This window comes from Protomyctophum parallelum (assembly GCF_964188405.1).
Source record: "Protomyctophum parallelum genome assembly, chromosome: 22".
Lineage (NCBI taxonomy): Eukaryota > Metazoa > Chordata > Actinopteri > Myctophiformes > Myctophidae > Protomyctophum > Protomyctophum parallelum.
In genome coordinates, this window is record NC_139714.1 from 3,588,849 (window position 1) to 3,606,968 (window position 18,120).

General features: G+C 41.3%; 2 protein-coding genes across 2 annotated transcripts; one reads left to right on the plus strand and one right to left on the minus strand.

Moving 5' to 3' along the window:
• Positions 1–1,022: 1,022 nt before the first annotated feature.
• On the minus strand, positions 1,023–13,572 carry hspa14 (heat shock protein 14). The gene is made up of 14 exons (XM_083757765.1): positions 13,486–13,572; positions 13,136–13,216; positions 11,622–11,704; positions 11,298–11,346; positions 10,725–10,830; positions 10,026–10,116; positions 6,560–6,664; positions 5,660–5,821; positions 4,660–4,815; positions 4,171–4,273; positions 3,263–3,478; positions 2,492–2,653; positions 1,599–1,666; positions 1,023–1,198 (listed from the first exon to the last, which is right to left on the minus strand). The coding sequence occupies exons 1-14, from the start codon at positions 13,540–13,542 to the stop codon at positions 1,120–1,122; spliced, it is 1,518 nt and encodes a 505-aa protein (XP_083613891.1). The 5' UTR covers positions 13,543–13,572; the 3' UTR covers positions 1,023–1,119.
• A 536-nt stretch (positions 13,573–14,108) lies between these two features.
• cdnf (cerebral dopamine neurotrophic factor) lies at positions 14,109–17,679 on the plus strand. The gene is made up of 4 exons (XM_083757785.1): positions 14,109–14,306; positions 14,950–15,077; positions 16,234–16,375; positions 16,874–17,679. Exons 1-4 carry the CDS (start codon positions 14,237–14,239, stop codon positions 17,044–17,046), a joined length of 513 nt encoding a protein of 170 aa, XP_083613911.1. The 5' UTR covers positions 14,109–14,236; the 3' UTR covers positions 17,047–17,679.
• Positions 17,680–18,120: the final 441 nt, after the last annotated feature.

Below are 18,120 nucleotides of genomic sequence, written 5' to 3' on the forward strand. Positions count from 1 at the left end.
GAGCGTAAATACATAAGTCTGTACTATGTTTGGGCTTGAAGCCAAACTGATTGTCAGTGGTGGAAATGTAAATACTTAGTCTATCAAGGAGTATAGTTTTTCTAGTACTTTGGACATATGTGTCCTGTCAACATGAATCTGAGTCATAAATAAATGTGTACATTTGAGATGGTTTCCATAACTTTTCAAGGTTCACTCAGCTACTGTTGCTGTTGGTATACACTGCTTTATTCAATGTGTGTGTATTTTAAGGCGATTCACCAGCAAGTAGGCTTGGCCTCAGGGCAACCTTTTAAAATTACTTTAGATGGCGGGCCAGAACACAGTCAATTGCTAATTTAGAACCTGGAACTTGCAACAAACAACCTTATATACAATAATACATATCGTTATAAAAGTTAATACGTGTGTGGTATAACAATTGATGGAGAAGCATGTGGAATAAATGTTACAGGTGCACACACAGAAATTTAATCCTTATGTAATCCTTTTTGTGCAGGCCTCATGCTTGAATGTCGCACTTACTGTAAGGGCACGGTCACACCAAACCTTTATTCCACCTATGAGGGCGGGTTCTGCCAATGCATTCCAATGGAAATGGAGTGGTTTATTGCAGAAGTCTGCCAATGGCAGCAAACCACTCCACTCACATTGAAATGCATTAGCAAAATCCACCTTCAAGGTAGAATAAAAGTACGGTGTGAAGAAGATATTTAGTTCATAAAAAGGTTTCAAATGAAGCTTTCATCTGGAGACAGAGTCAAACTCTTTTTCAAACAAGAGCTTGGTTGGAACCATGGTTCAAGGTCTCTTCAAACAGAGATTTCTTTTAATAAAATAATTTAAGGCATGTGAAACACAGCTTTGATTTTTTGATTTTATGTGAGATGCCTATTGCCTACCCCTGCTATACACAACACATTTCCTGAATTTCAGATAAATTTTATATTTTTATTAATTATTCGCCATTCTGTTATACAGTGATCAAACGCTGAATAAAACATTCCCACAGCATACAGTTTGGGTTGAACATTTATTGACTGCACGTAAAAAGCTTTGTACACCAATTGTGGTAGTGTGTGTGTGCCCGTGTGTGTAAACTTAAAGGCATGGTACTTTTCAAGACGCCACTGCAATGGTGATGGCCTCCGACTTGCCACTGATCTGGTCAACACAGGAAACGTGGAGGGAGCCGTCCCTTTAAAACACACACACAGAGAAAACAAAAAGGCAGGTCACTCATATTGTCACTGCTGGACAGAAACCATGCATTTCTCCTACGTTTACAGTTTTTAAATAAATTAATATCCCGTTATATACTTCATTCTAGGTCAGTGCCACGCAAAAAGTAGTGAAATTAGCTGATCTGATCGCGAGTCTGAGTCGCGATGGCGAAGACATTTTCTGTGTGTCACGCCCCCTCATCTGTCCCTGTTTCCCGTCAGTCTACTGTTCATCCATCAATAAAGACAGGGAAAAATTTTGATATATATATATATATATATATATATTATATATCCACCCAACAGTGTACTACGGGTAATATTCATTGTGCACGCATCGATGAATGCATTGTTTTAAATTGTCCTAGTTGTTACCTTTTCATGGTCAGCACTGCGTCAATGTTATGATTGTTCTCATTAGGCTCCAGGTCACGCAGGACAATCTGAAGGAATGTAGACGATACATAGACAAGTTAACCCATTAGGTTTATATTTATATATATATATATATATCTCAACATAAGTTTTTCTGAAAACTCCTAGGATTTACAAGAGTGGTTTAGAACACAAAACTCAACGTTTTTGGCCAGGGACCGCCGGAAATGCTTTGGCCATGTCTCACATTTTCAGATAGGTGTCCCCAAAGGATTTGGGAGGGTCCCCGGATGATTTGCTTAATGTGGAACATCGTTATCTCACTCTGTATCTGTATCGGTTTAAGAACTTTTTAATACCTCTAAAATGGAATGGAAAAAACAAACTACGGTATACTATAAAAATGGTTAAACTTTGGCCGTGAAATAGTTAGGGAAAGAAAGTTATGCAGGAACGTCTACAGAGTGTGAAAAACTACTTTCTGGCCATGACAGCTCATACATCAAAACAGAAAAGTCCTATCTGATTAAGAGTCACAAGTGTGACACATAAAATTATGTTCAACTGACTTTTCCACTCACTTAGTGATTTTATGCATGCAGCCATGCACATACCCTAATATCCAAATTACAAGCTCACAACTACGCCTTGCATAGTTCGGCTATTTTCACAATATTTATCTGTACTCTACAATTGAAAATGCTTGTCGGAGAGGTGGGTCCCCCAGTTCAAATATGATTATTTTGGGGGGGTGGGTGTCATGTCCTTAAACGTTTGGGAACCCTTGATCTAATGCTCCTTCGATAGGGAATGCTTCCTGGTCAGCCCAATGTGACAGGAGTTCTCCCGTCTCCACCTCGGCATGAGAACCAGAGTATAACGTACGGCGGTACCTTGGCTAGTTTTTCGGGCTGCTCCGTGATTCGCTGGTACAGCTCCAGGCAGAGCGAGGAGAGCTGACCCTTCGCACTCAGGATGTGATGACGGCGAGCGGGAAGGGGCGTGCCCGATGGGAGAAGCACATTGAACACCTCTGCCCCCGATTCGTCCAGCTCCTGTAAATCATGGTGTGTAGCCATTCAGAGAAGGTCACAGGATTAATTCATGGTTCGTCAATTTTTATTTTTTTGCACAATGTTAGGCCACTTTTACACGAGAACGGGCAGAGAACGGTCCCGTACATTTTGCATTCACCTTTTACGCGGTGTTTGAAAAAACGCTGTAATGTGCATGTCAGGTCGCTAGGTGGCGGTGACCGACTGCCAGATAGACCAGAATGCACCCATGTACAAGTCAAGAACCACTGTTCCGTTCCACTTCCTATCACAAGGCTGTTATATCATGGTTTTACGTTCACCATCGCTAGTCACTACACCACAGTCATTTGTATTTGTTGGATGCTCATTCTAAAAACATAACTCGGGCAACTAGCGAACCGCAGGTAGTGTTCTACAATGAATTAACTCGGGCAACTCCGGCAACTCGTTAATAAAAGTGCTAATTTGGTCTCAGGCCGTGAACCGGAAGTAAAAGAAAGGCTGTGTAAAGTGGCTTTTCTAAAGTGCGTTTTCTTTCACGCGAAAAATACATTTCGTAACGGTGAGCATCGGTTCATTAGTTATGGGCCACTTAGAGTTTGCAGTGTTTCATATACACCGACATACCTTCACTAGAATGTCTGAGGCACAAGCATCCACAGGGACAGACTCCTCCTCCAGGGAGGGGCCATCTCTGCCGACCAATAGGCCCGCCTCGAGGGCGGCACCCACTGCGATGACCTCATCGGGAGGGTTGGAGCTCAGCAGCTCCACATCGGGAAAGAGGTCGCGGATCATCTGCTGGAGGCGAGGGATCCTGGCCGAGCCGCCACAGAGGACCACCTGAAACACACAGGTTACTTGTAAGGACATCAATGCAATTCATTTAGCATTTTTCACCGTAAGCCTAAAGCCAAGCGCGACACGTTGTGAGTTTGTAGATCAGCCATTTTTTGGGTGCATGCCACTGGTACGTAACCAAGTGTAAGTTTCATTGTTAGGCCCACCTGTCACACAATTATTACTTGAAACAATTATGACAGTTATGCAAACATAATCGTTTCCATTTGTAAAGCAGATCTACAAGCTTAACATGTCACAAAGACTTTCCTACGTTCAATGTGAAAAACAATGAACCGTTAATAGTTATTTTAGGTAATCATGACAGCCCTATTCATTGTGACCCATTTTCTTCAAAATGACGCCCACCAGCCACCACCGGTCTACATGTACAGAAGGAAGTGCGTAGTACAGGGCGGCTGTGGCTCAGGAGGTAGAGCAGGTCGTCCAATAATCCCTGGGTCGGAGGTTCGAATCCCGGTTCCTCCTGTCCACATGTCCTTAGGCAAGACACTGAACCCTACATTGCCTCCAATGAGTTGGTTGGTGTGAGCTTTCCACCATTGGTGTGTGAATGTGGGAAGTGAGGACGCTGGCGTCAACTGTTCGCCGCTTCACCTCCCAATGTATGAATGAATGAACCATTGTAAAGCACTTGGAAAAGCACTATAAAAATGCAATTCATTATTACCTACCTTGTTGATGTCACTGGCGGAGAGGCCAACCTCCTCCAGCAGGGGTTTGATTGGCTGGATGCTCTTGTTGAACAAGGATGAGCAGAGAAGCTCAAAGCGGGCTCTAAGAAAATAAACCAAGTAAAAAGTTAAAATGAAAATAGCCGATAGCCGATGTGAGCTTGTAGAACGGCTATTTTCACTAGTTTGGATTTCTCTTTAGGGTCACAGGTTTGAGAATCACTGCACCAGAGCATGCTGAAACAACCAAAATAACCATGGATTGATTCAAACACTACTAGACAACCCAAATAGTCAGCATGCTACAGCCAGGCGACTGTGCTTTGCACACCTCTATATTGCCTTATTGGTCTTTAGCTCAGTAGGACAGAATGTCTTCTAAATGAAGCTCACCAACTGTTGCATGACGTGAATATACCTGTGAGTTATAAGGCAGTATAATAAACCATGGCACGATGTCAAATTCTAAGTGAGGCTCGGGGTCAGCACCTGGAGACAGCACATTCGAAGTCCATGCCGTCATGCAGAGAGTCCACGAAACAGTTGGCAGTGGCCAGTGTGGACAGGGAGTGTTTGGCCAGGTCGGCACCGTTCATCAGTTTCATCATGGCCCGAGCATTACCACTCACATCCTGCTTAAATGATCTACACAATACACACAGACAGGACACAAAACAAAAAATAATTCATTCAACGTCATGAGCTATTCAGATTGCAGAGCACCTATAACTATCAAACATACAGATTATTAGATAGCTCTAGTTACACACACCTTGCTCAATAACGTTATGAAATATTATTAAATTAGACTATGTACACCATATTGTCTACATGAATAAATAAACACATGACCAAAATATGTACAGCATATGTATTGAACAAATTACCATTTAGGCACGGTTTTATACAAAAAATAGCTTATCTACAGGCAGGTTGCATCTGCACCATGTTTTGACATTGTAGATATGCTATTTTGCCCAATGACAAGCACAAAATAGGGGTCTATACAAGGTTCCGCCAAACACCAAATCTCTTCGACAAAAATCGCAGATCTACAAGCTCGATTAGGAACTGGACGTTTGGTTTAACCAATTCTGAACGGGAACCCCACTTGGTGTTTTAAGCATTATTTGAAACTTTTGCTATTGAAAAATAGCAGATCTACAAGCTCATAGTGCGGGCACAGAGTGCAGCGCTACGAGTTTGTAGATCTGCCATTTATGAAAATCGTGAAAATGAGGCACAAATCTTTGAATGTATATATTCTTTCAGAGCGATCGTTTTATAACTCAAATCTTTGCTTCTGGCAAGGTCCCTGGAACAACATACTTTCAGATGGGGGTCGGCGGCCAATTAATATAATTTTTTGGGTCCTTGAGATGAATTATTTGAGAACTACTGACATAGAAATATGGATGTAGAAGATTTTTAAAAATCTGATCTCAGGTCTAAATGGGTTAATAACCTGTGCATGCTGGCTAGACGTTACCTCTTGAACTCGGCGGCCAGGTGCTGAGCCAGGGCCTGCGTGAAGCTCTCTCCTCCGATGCTGTGGTCGGTATGCGTGTCGAGGACCCGGAACATTCCACCGTTCACCTGGAGCACCGTCACACTCAGAGACGTCCCGCCCAGCTTGTACACCAGAACATGGCTGTTGGGAACACACCGACAAGTCAGCCTCTTATGGTTTTCAACCAGTAATCCGGGGACCACCAGTGGTCCTCGAGGGGGTTCCCAGTTGGTCCCCAGCTAAATGCTGGAGAGTTGGTAACCAAATGAACCCTTATATAGATCCTTAACTCTTGAGAGCGCAAGATGAAACCAAATGGACCCTTACATCTTGAAACCCACTGCTCTAGATCACGAACAGGCCTTGAGAGAAGCCAAGTGCAGTGAAAGTCAACTCTAATCAAAATAGTGTTGGGATCATTTTGGGGTTTGAGGGTTCATGTAGAGTAAACACAAACATTGTCTTAATACAAACATTGAAGGTGAAGTATGTATGATGAGATGTATGATGATAAGACTAGAGCGCCCCTCACACGGGTGTGATTTTTTTTTTAAACACATCTTCTCTTATTGGGGGGAGGGGGTCCCTGTCACAAAGGATTTTCAGATGGAGGTCTGCGGCTAAATACATATTGGAATACATTTTTGGGCCCCCAGGATGGCAGACGAAGTGTAGCGCCCAGGATTACATTAGATACTTGACACTTGGGTGAAATAATGGGTTGCAAAATCGTGGGATAAAAATGTAAAGGAATACATTTTGGGAGTCCTTGCTACGCACAATGTTTCAGAACTTCTGATTTAGAAGGCATTTGTAGATCCAATCGGCCTCAGGTCTTAATGGGTTAGAGTAGACCGTTCCTCATTCTGGGTGTCATACCTCTTGCCTGTTGGGCAATCCTGTCCGATGTTGTACGCCAGAAGAGCAGCGGCCGGTTCATGGATAAGCCTCAACACGTGGAAGCCTGCAGCCTCAGCTGCCGCTCTGCAAACCACACAGTGGCGCGCACACACACACACACACACACACACACACACACACACACACACACACGAGAAAGGTTTTTTTTTTTTTTTTTTTTTTTTTAAGATATTTTTTTGCGGCTTACGCCTTTTATTGATTTTTGAAGGGACAGACAGTAGGCTGACAGGAAACGGGAGAGAGATGGGGGGATGACATGCAGTAAAGGCCGTGTCGGGTCCGGGAGTCGAACCCGCGGCACACTGCGACTGGATTACCAGTCCGGTGCCCAGACCGTTACGCTACGGCCTGGGCCGAGAAAGGGGTTTTGTCAGTCCCAATTGCTGCTGTACTTTATACCTCATACTAAGCATTTAAAGTATGAGGTATTGGAATGTTGCCACTACTGTTGGAGCAGCCATAAACTACACAGGTTCATCTCGATGTTCTGGGCATCTTTGTAATGTTATTGTTAGTAAAAAGCAGGGGCCTGTTTCACGAAACTTGGATTAACTAATCCAGGATTTAGGCCAAAACCAGGCTTTTTAAATCCTGATCTTTACAGCCTGGTTTATTCCGTTCCACTAAAGCCAAGCGAGGCTCAGTATTGGTGGATTTGGCGAGCCGGGATCAGCAAGCCTGGCTTAATAGACAGTCTGGCTTTTTGTCTCTAGACCCCTAGATCACAGATTTACTGATCCTTCTTCTTCATGGGGTATTAAGGCAGTTTGCATCCTTAATAGTTGCATTACAGCCCCCTTCTGTATATCTCATTATCTTTACTAATCTATTCAAGACTTACTGATACAAGGACTTAAGCTTCTAAAATAAATACTGCTGCTGTAATTAAAGAGAGAACATACTCTCAATAGTGGATAGACTGAATGATTAACTACCCCAAAAATATAGTTTACATTTTACCACTACTATTAACTTAAAACAGAATTCTTAATATTGTAAGCATAATGATATTGTCGCATTGTGATATTTGGCCATAACTCCCTCCTCTGAGGGAGCTACCTTTGGGGAAGGGGGTTGTTGTCCAGACAGGGCCGGGTCATGGGTTCATGTAGCATGCCAAAGTTTGTGCTATTGCCATTGAGAATGCATTGGGCGTTTAAGTTAAATAACTCAGAAACTATAAAACATTTCAAAGTAAAAAGTTCCAGCATGTGTCTCCACAGTAAGCTGAATTTTACAAAGTGTTAATGGAGTTTCTAGGTGAAAGTGATTTTTTTTAAGTGCCACTATCTGCCTATAAATGTCTCAAATTTGAAAGCACTATATTTCTAAAACTATGAAACATTTCAAAGATTCCTTTTCAGGCACACATGTCCACCGTAGGATGAACCTAAATAGGTTTGAATGGGGTTTCTAGGTGTAAGTATGTAGGACTAGTAGTGGGTGAAACGTTACAATGGTAATATGTTGTAAAACAATGAGTAATGGTAATATTTAGTGGTTTTCACTTTTACAAAATAATAATAATAATAATAATATAATATAATATAATAATTCTTCTTAACCGTGCACTTGTACGACAGCAAACCTATTCATGGGGAACATTCACCAAAAGCAGCTGATCTACAAGCTCACAAGCTGTCATGATGTTGTGCAGCCTATATATTTTGGTTATTTGATTTTATATAGTGCTTAAATTAGTCCTTTAATGCAGACCGATACAAATAAGGCAACATAAACCCATAATAATTGAATAAATCTGGAAAACATCATTGGTTTGTGATCAGTTTGACTGCTTAATGAACAGTAAAGACATCAGGATTAGGTTAAACCTGGCTGTTAGTCCAAAGCATTAGTTTCCATGGTAACTAATGTAGCATCACTTTCATGAAACCGAATCAAGCCTCAACATATCCAGGTTAACTGGTTAAGTTAATCTGGCAAGATCAACCAGCTTTCATGAAACCGGTTAAGCACTGATCCAGGATATATTAAGCCAGGATATGTGTTAAAGCCCGGCTTAATCTCTAATCCAAGTTTCGTGAAATAGGCCCCAGGTAAAAGAGTAACGTTTGAAAATTGAGGCAGACTAATATCAGTCACTCTACCGTTCACTGTAGTAGAAGATGCGCCTGGTGGTGAGGGTTTAAACCCTGCAGCTATGTCGAGTCCGCCTACACTAGGAAATACGTAAGCTGTGACCATGAGACCCGTTTCTGAATTTGTCTATAAACTAACAAGACAACATCAACATCTAGTTATAGAACAATGTCCAGTTCAACCACACTGACGTGGTTTCTCAGCTGATTCTTGTCATTTAGGGTCACCTTTTAACAATTCAAGAGGTGCAATCAGGTGCTCTGAATTCCATAGTAGTAGAATCACAATCAGAACATTCAGAAGCATTCAACCAAGCCATCTAAATGGTGTGCCTTTTATATTTTGAATAGGAGCACAATTACCTAATTGTGCTTCAAGCGAGCATGATGTAAAACCTATTATAATGACTCAATCCCACTGTAATGGGTTCCAAAATGGTTACATAATTGCTGTCCAAGTGTTCAGAATTCAGATCCACCATTGGGGAGCAGTTAGAAGGTCTGCACAAACCTTAAAGACATAGTGAAATGAAAAATATGTTTTTCACACTTTTAGAGCATATCCAATCTATGCCAAAACAATGGGAAGATTTCCATTTTTGTAGTTTTAGTTATCGTAGATCATTTTTATTTAGTTTTTATTTAGTTTTCCTCAGTGAAAAAAGGCAGTCGACGAACATTTTTAGTTTTAGTTTTAGTCAACAAAAACAACACTGGGCACTACACTGCATCTATGCATTTGATGTATGCGTTTACGTTTCTTACTGCATGTCGCTCTGGATTAAGAGCATTATTGTTTATGGACAATGCTTTTCACTAGTTTGAAACAATGAAATACTCGTTCATCTTGAAATAACTTTGTTGTAGGGTTTGACCATAGAGTATAAAGAAGGATAGAGACCGAACTGGAGCGTTAGCCCCGCCCCAAATCTACATAGCTCACGTGAGGAATCCAAATGATTGAACTCAGTTGTGACAGTGGCCTTGTGGTTAGAGTGTCCGCCCTGAAACTGGGAGGTCGGGGGTTGGATCCCCGGCCGGGTCATACCAAAGACTGTAAAAATGGAACCCAATGCCTCCCTGCTTGGCACTAAGCATCAATGGGTTGGGGGTCAAATCAACTAATGATTCCCGAGCGCAGCACGCTGCAGCTCACCACTCCAAGAGATGTTCAAATGAGGAGAACAAATTTCACTGCGGTAACGTGTGTGACTAATTGTAAGACTGACTTTGTGGCAACTGAGAACTTTAATCCATGCACACACAACAAAGGACTTCAGTACTTTTGTGGTGTAAGAAGCTCCAGCGGTCACTGTGTGCCTTACCTAAGAGCATTCTTCTGAGCTTGTGCAAACTCAAAGGGAACGGTGATGACGGCCTCAGTGACTTCCGAGCCCAAGGCTGACTGAGCAGTTTCTGAAGAAAAAAAAAAGGAAAAAGAATGTGTGAGCGCATGTGCTCACACAAAGACAAAAATGAAAGAGAAACATGTTTTGGTTTATAAAATGTGTCTAGGTTAGGTTTGTGGAATCTAGTTGTCTGGTTTTTACAGATTTTAGCGATTTCTTTTGAAATAATCATAAACAACATGTAGGAAACAAAGAGTTGGGGCAGTGGTTCTCAACCCTTTTCATATCAAGCACCATTATTTATTCAGCATTTGAGCCACGGACCACCATTTCATGTGATTTAGCCTCTCAGACCCAAAACGTAGAATCTTGTTGTCGTCGATGGATATTAAAGATTTTGTCCACAATTGCATCCATGCTGTGTTGATGTGGTATCATAGGAGAGATAACAGGATAACAAATTTGGTTTCATTTTATGCTCTCAGTCAAGAGTTAAAGATTTATAAGGGTGCATATGGTTACCAACTCTATCATTTAGCTGGGGACCACCTGGAACTACCCTCAAGGACCACCGGTTGTAAAACCACTGAGTTAGGGATTCCAACGTTAATGTCATCATCAGTGGAACACAATGCACAGCCCTCACGAGCATGTGTGTCTGGCAGGTGAGGTCACCTTTCATTTTGTGGAAGATGAGCTTGGCGACGTCCTCTGGGACAACATGTTTGGTTTGCTCCCCTGCCGTGATCTCGTAATGAGGCTTCTCCCCTTTGTTCACCACCTGAAGAACAAACACCACACACCTAATTACACAGTCTTCCTGCCATGGTGTGGTGCCAAGTCAGGAAATAAACAATGAAAATCACAAGTGGGGATAATGGTCTGTCTCATCAACGCATAATATCGCTTTACTCCCAGTTTACTTCAGTTACATATTAAGCTTAAAAATAAATGTACAAAAACTAAGGGAATTTTGTCCATTTCAGTTGGTTTTAGTTAGTTTTGTAAACACACAATACAGTTTCAGTTTAGTTGCCGTTTTTCTTTTCCTTTTCTAGTTTTTATTTAGTTCAGTTAACGAAAATGTTTTTTTAATTAAGATTTTAGTTTTTTAGTTAACTCTAATAACCTGACACACACAAGAAACACAGTTACAGTAAGGTCACGTTGAAATAAAAGCAACAAAACAATACAAATCCCACACACAAAAATAATTTCATAAACATTAGTACAGATCGAGATACTCACTGGACATTTACTCTCCTCTTTGTGTTTCTGCGTTTCAGAGTCGTCAAAGCTGACGAGAAAGAGAAATATAGAAAGAATGAATCAGCTTTACCACATAGTAGGTAGGTAGCGGCTGGGCGATATGGACAAATCTAGTATGAAAAGTATTTTGTGTTTACTAAAGAGCTGGAGAGATCCCTCTTACTTGTTACTACCACATATTACCAATATAGAGCTACAGTATTTAGCAGTTATTTTAAGGAAGATATCTAGATTCTCTCACAGCATGATATCTATACTGTATAATATATTTCCCAGCCTTAGTTACAGGATATGTCTACTCACCTTCTGCCCAGCACCTGTTTAACTTTGACCACAGTGTTATCAGCATAGCGTGCACGGCCCTGCTTCGCTGCAATGCCTACGATCTGAATGCAAGAAGACACACACACACCATGTCAGTCTATAAACAAATAGAAGTGTTCATTACTTTGCCAGATAACCAGGCTCATTTTAATTCTAAACAGAAATGTCGTTGGTTAAATAGTTTAACCAATTGATAACTGTTGGGAGTCGGGACTGCAACAGCCATACTATGCATGTGCAGTATGTGACTAAGTGTTTTAATTTGTGTTGGTCTTGATTATATATATAAATACTGTATAGTCAAACTCATTAAAAGTGTGATATGATGAACCAAACACAGAGTTCAAACTAATGCTAGTGTTATGAACATCCATATAGTATGTTGCTGTGCAGGGCAAAAGAAAGGTAAAAGTACACAAACATCAGCCTGATGCTTCCGTTTTGCAGAGTAAAACTTTTTCAGAGAATCAATCATTTGGTCAAATGACCTAGCCACAAGCAACTTAGATGCTAGTACAATCCTTTCACTGAAAACAAAAGTCCTATCTGATTTAGCCCCTCTCGGGAACCCCCCGGTTGAGCTCTTTTAATCGTTCACCCGTAGGGTCCATCTGCAGTTCGTAAGCCCACAATAGGATGCAGCTGTACATACCCTCCGTTGCAGCCTGGTGGTGGTGGTGAGATGTTTCAAAAGAAGCATAAATCGGATATAGGAGACAACGGAAACGTCAGAGAATTTCAGAGCAGCCAAAACGGTCAAACAAAGTTACAAATACTTAACGGCTTCTGCGCCAAATGAAAATTCTCAGACGTTTCCCTTGTCTCCTATAGCCGATTTATGCTTCTTTTGAAACATCTCACCACCACCACCAGGCCGCAGCACGGCCGCAACGGAGGGTATGTACAGCTGCGTCCTATTGTGGGCTTACGAACTGCAGAGACCCTACGGGTGAACGATGAAAAGAGCTCAACCGGGGGTACCCTGGTATCGGGTGGGTACTCGGGACGATATCACCCTCAAGTACTCGTACTAGGTACTCTGACCTGAGTACCAAAACATTCAATTGACACTAGGCTGAACGATCAATGCAACGGGAGCAATAAAAAGTACTCGTATTGGTACTCTGTATCAGCGAGTACAAAAAAGAAGTACTTGTTCTCGGTCTGCAATAAATGGTATCGGGACAATTCTGATTGTATTAAACGACTATACGATCACCAATATTGCAAATCTGACAGCTTGGGTTATCCTCTCTCTCTGTCAAGGCTGGAGTTGCTCATACCATGAAAACAGTGGAGACTTGCCACTTGCCAGAGACAAAGAAAATATATTTATTTAGTCATTTAAAAAAGTATACAATCAAATACTTTTCTGTTTCATGAATGGGCTGTTGGCGGAGGGCATTGCAACTTAGGGTTTGGCGTTGGGAGTAGGAGATCAGAGTGAACCCTGGGAGCATAGATGCTCCCCCATCATTCATCGTATCACTCACCTGTTCTGTGTCCCTGTATGCCACCACAGCTGGAGTGACCCTGTCACCTGCATCATTAGCAACCACATCAGCACGGCCATCCTAGACAAAACACACATCCGCAATTTGATAATATATTTGATTTGATAATATATAGTGAATGTAGCAGTCTAGCAGAGATAACAAACCTTAATTCACTGATTATTACATGAATCACTGTACTGTACTGGTGATCCGCTACCTCTAGCTAGCCTAGCCGACAGGAATGTTTGAATTACTTGAAAATAACTCAGAATTAGGCCGAATATTAATTAAACATAGGAAATGACAAGCGACGAAGCATAATATTACAGTAATTCGTTATATATTACCTTAAATACCGCTACGCACGCACATGTGTACCCAAAGTGAACACCAATCGCAGCCATGCTTGAAAAATATATTTCTGCTGTGAGTGTGTGGGCTGCCGGTGGGTGGAACCAAATGTTATTCCTTCCTTATGTTTGGACCAATCCGAGTGGCGTGCAAATGATTGACAGACGCTCCAGCCTCTCCTAGCAATCGAACCCAAAGCTACCACTTTGACGCGTCAATGGAATCGATTCACGTTTTATTTTTCATATCCGGTCTATAGCGGATACGGAAACTGGCTCAGATCCAGCACTATGAAATTGAATAAATTGTAATTTAATAGTATAATAAAATACATTTAGGAAAATACATAAAACAAAACAGAATGCATTTCAATGTAATTGAAATGTAATGTGAACCAGGTCAGCAGCACTGTGGAAAGCCTGGTACGACGGTGTCACGCACTGGGGGAAAACATCGCAGATCTACAAGCTCACAACGCGTCACGCCGGGAAAAGTTGTGAGCCTGTAGATCTGTTATTTTTCACCCCCGTGCTACGAAAGTGTGGTAAAAAAAAAATACAAGCGTTATTATTACAACAGCGACGCTGCGAGGCAACCAGTGAGAACTGCAGTCTGAGTTCACAGGAAGGAAAGTTTGCAGTCGTTGACGGCGTAGACGCTGCCTTGACGGCGCTTGGGTCTCTATCTCTGCGGGAATATCATTATTATTTATTCCCAATGTGTTCGTTATTTGATTTATAAGAAAACATGCTTCTCTCCTCGGTCGCAATTCTGCTCTTTTTGTTAAGAGACGCTTCTGCGACAGGCAACTGTGAAGGTTAGGCAATTCACAGCATGCACATTATTAGTTTATTAATAGTCTACAGCTGCGTGTGCATGTATCTCACTCTCAGTGTTGCTGTTGGAAAGTAATTCCAGTACATTTACTCACATTATGGAACTTACAGTAAGTATTTATATAGACATACTTGTAGGTATGTAGCTACTGAGAATTTCCTTTCTTTTGCTGCTTTATTCTTCAACTCCACTTGGCACTATGCTTTTCTACTATGATTGTAGGCCTACACAATTGAGAATATAACAACATTTTTTAAACACATTAATCCAGTGATTTCCAAGCTTTTGGGCTTTAGACCTCTTACAAAAATAATCATGGGCACATTTCACTGATGTCTATGACTTGTTAACAGTCTCCAACAATTTTGATTTGATTTTCCCTCTAAACTTCACCTGGTTTCTTTCCAATATTAATATGAATTAATATTAAATAATAGTAATATCCAATATTACTCAATGTTGAGTAATATTGATAGCCTGCTGCTGATAACAGATTTGTATATCCAAACTTATTTTTTTCTTTCCTCTGTCATAAATCATTAACATCAATTTGGGCATCCTTCGGACTAAAACCCTTGTTGTGCACAATATTTGTGATCGTGGTTTGTCTCCCCCCCACCCAGTGTGTGAAGGCTTCCTACAGAGAGTGTATGACACCCTGACGTCCACTCACAGAGAGCTCAGCCCTGCCCTGGTAGAAGCAGGGCTGGAGAGGGACTGCGCTGTGGCCCAAGGGAAGGAAGCTAGACTGGTGAGACTGAGAAACAACACACACACGCACGTGCACGCACACACACACACACACACACACACACACACGCACACACACGCACACACACACACACACACACACACACACGCACACACACACACACACACACACACACACACACACACACACACACACACACACACACACATCGGCATGGAATGTCTCCTACATTCTTCTTGAACATTCTTCTGTATTGGTTCTGTCACTCACTACTGGGGGACTCTGTGCAGTGTTAAAGAGCAATCAATTAGTAAAGGATGCCTGATTCTTCATTTTTTCTCATACATTTTTATGTTAGCCCATTAAGACCGAGGCTGATTCTATCACTATATCAGTGGACAGTGGCCAGTGCTAAAACATTTTCATGTCAAGGACCCCCAAAAATGATATGTATTTGCCCCTCGGACCACCATCTCAAAATATTTGGTTCCAGCTGGGCCCCCAGAATCAAAGATTTGAGTTACAATGTTTCTTTATAAAATCTATATATAATTTGCACAAATGTTCTAATTCTTCCAAAATAGCTGATCTACAAGCTCATAGCGCAGCACAAAGAGACACGCTATGAGCATATATATCTGCTATTTTGGTAAAAATCGTGACACACACTCAGCTTCAGTAGATTGGATGGAGCCTGCACACTCATATAGCTAAAATCTAAAATGAAACAGATACTTTCACAGTTTTAATAGCTTAAAGGCACTGTAGGTAGGTGGATTTGTTTTGTTAAGACAATTTATATCACTATCAGTGTTCAATTGGAACCAAATGGATGCATCTGAGTTATGGCGGTGGGCATTCAGGGCCTAATACTTATTACTTATAGGGGGTCCTTGAAATGAAATTAGGCATCTTATAGTTATAGGACCACAATGGAAATAGCAGATCTACAAGCTTCTACAAGAATCTTATGTGTAATGGAGTAGCCTAGCCTATTTCTACATTGTGGTATTGATACTTTTACTTATATTGTAAAACATCTGAGTATATTTTACACCACTGCAATTTAAATCGTGTGTGTGTGTGTGTGTGTGTGTGTGTGTGTGTGTGTGTGTGTGTGTGTGTGTGTGTGTGTGTGTGTGTGTGTGTGTGTGTGTGTGTGTGTGTGTGTGTGTGTGTGTGTCGATCTTCCCAGTGTTATTACCTGGGCGCAAGCAGCGACGCAGCCACTCGGGTCACACCCTCCGTGTCACGCCCTCTCGCATTCCACGTCCCCGTAGACAAGGTCTGCCAGAGACTCAGCAGCTCAGACACACAGATCTGTGAACTCAAATACGGTAAGGTGTGTGTGTGTGTGTGTGTGTGTGTGTGTGTGTGTGTGTGTGTGTGTGTGTGTGTGTGTGTGTGTGTGTGCGTGCGTGCGTGCGTGCGTGTGTGTGCGCGTGTGTGTGTGCGCACGCATGCATTCCTGTTATTACTTTTTTGTGTGTGTGTCTTGTGTATAGGCTATAATCCCCTATGGAGAAAACAGTATAGTGGACAGTGGTGGAAGTATTAAGGTACTTTTACATTACTTGAGTATTATAAATACTTTATACTTCTCACTCCATATCTGAGGCAAATATTGAACTTTTATACTCAAGTAGGCCTACAATTATTTGAAAACTTTAGTTTCAAGTTACTTTGGGCGATGATAGGTGTAACATTTGCATGATGTTCCTGTATGAGTGAATGTGAGTGAATAACAGCGTAAAATGCATTGTTTGCGTGTGCTTCACATTCAGATTTTAATACTGTGCTTGTACGTGCGTGTGCGTGTGCGTGTGTGTGCGTAGAGCGGCAGCTCTGGGACCTGAGCAGTGCTGGGCTGTCCAAACTGCGCGTAGCAGAGCTCAGGAGGGTTCTTTCCTCCTGGGGAGAAGAGTGTCGTGGTTGTTTGGAGAAACATGAATTTGTTACCCTCATCCAGGAGAGGGCGCCATTTCACATACATGCCACAGAGCTGTGACACAACATGGCCAAAATAATGTATAGACTTGTCACTTATTTACCAGTAAACAATAATGTAATCTGTTCCTGACTGAGCAGCAATGGGCAGCCCAAACCAGAAAATCAATGTCGTGTTTGGAGCAACATACACAAGACATTGGGACTCATTAATGGTGAAATAAAATTAACTAGTTTTGACAGTTCTCCACTCCAGCTGTTCTTATTATTGTGCAGCAAAACGGCAGCGAAAACTACTACCCATCATTTAGAAAAGTCAAAGGTGCAGTTTTGCTTAAGGAATAATCCTTAGAGATTAACATTAGAGATTAAAAATACATTTTAAAATTGTCAAATGATTGTGTTGTTGTAAATGTTTTATACACTGCACAAAACACTTCACAGGTAAGTGGTTAAAAATGGCAGTTCACCCAAAATAGCCGCCTGATTATCAAACTCTGAAGCTTCCTGAAGTTCACTCAGTGGAGTGGGCAGGGTCTAGTGGTCCATAACTCCACCACTCCCACCATCCAGATATTTTCCGTTAGCCCAGTGGTTTTCAAACCTTTTCATGTCAAGGCCCATTATTTATTTGGGATTTGAGCCACGGACCACAATTTGATGACATATAGCTTCTAAGAACCAAAACAAATTTGTTGTCGTTGGATAAGATTTTGTCCACAATTCCATGCTGTTTTAATGTTGGTACCATAAGAGAGATAACCTGTAAAACGTATAAATATAATTTCTTCTACATTCTCTAATTGTGTAGATCAGTGTTTCTCAACCTTTTTTGTCCCAGGGCACACTTTTCATAGCCTAAAAATCTCGGGGCACACCTAGATATACCGTGTGTGTATATATACCGGTGTATATATATATATAATATATATATTAAATATATATATTAAATATAATATATATATATAATATATATATATATATATATATATATGAACCCAATATACTTTTAAAAACACACATGACAGCACTCGTCAAATAACTTTAAAGAGAAAGAAAAGGACAGAGACAGTGACTCAGTTTCACCAATTTATTTTTGAAAACTCATACAAAATATAGCACACACATGTTCAAT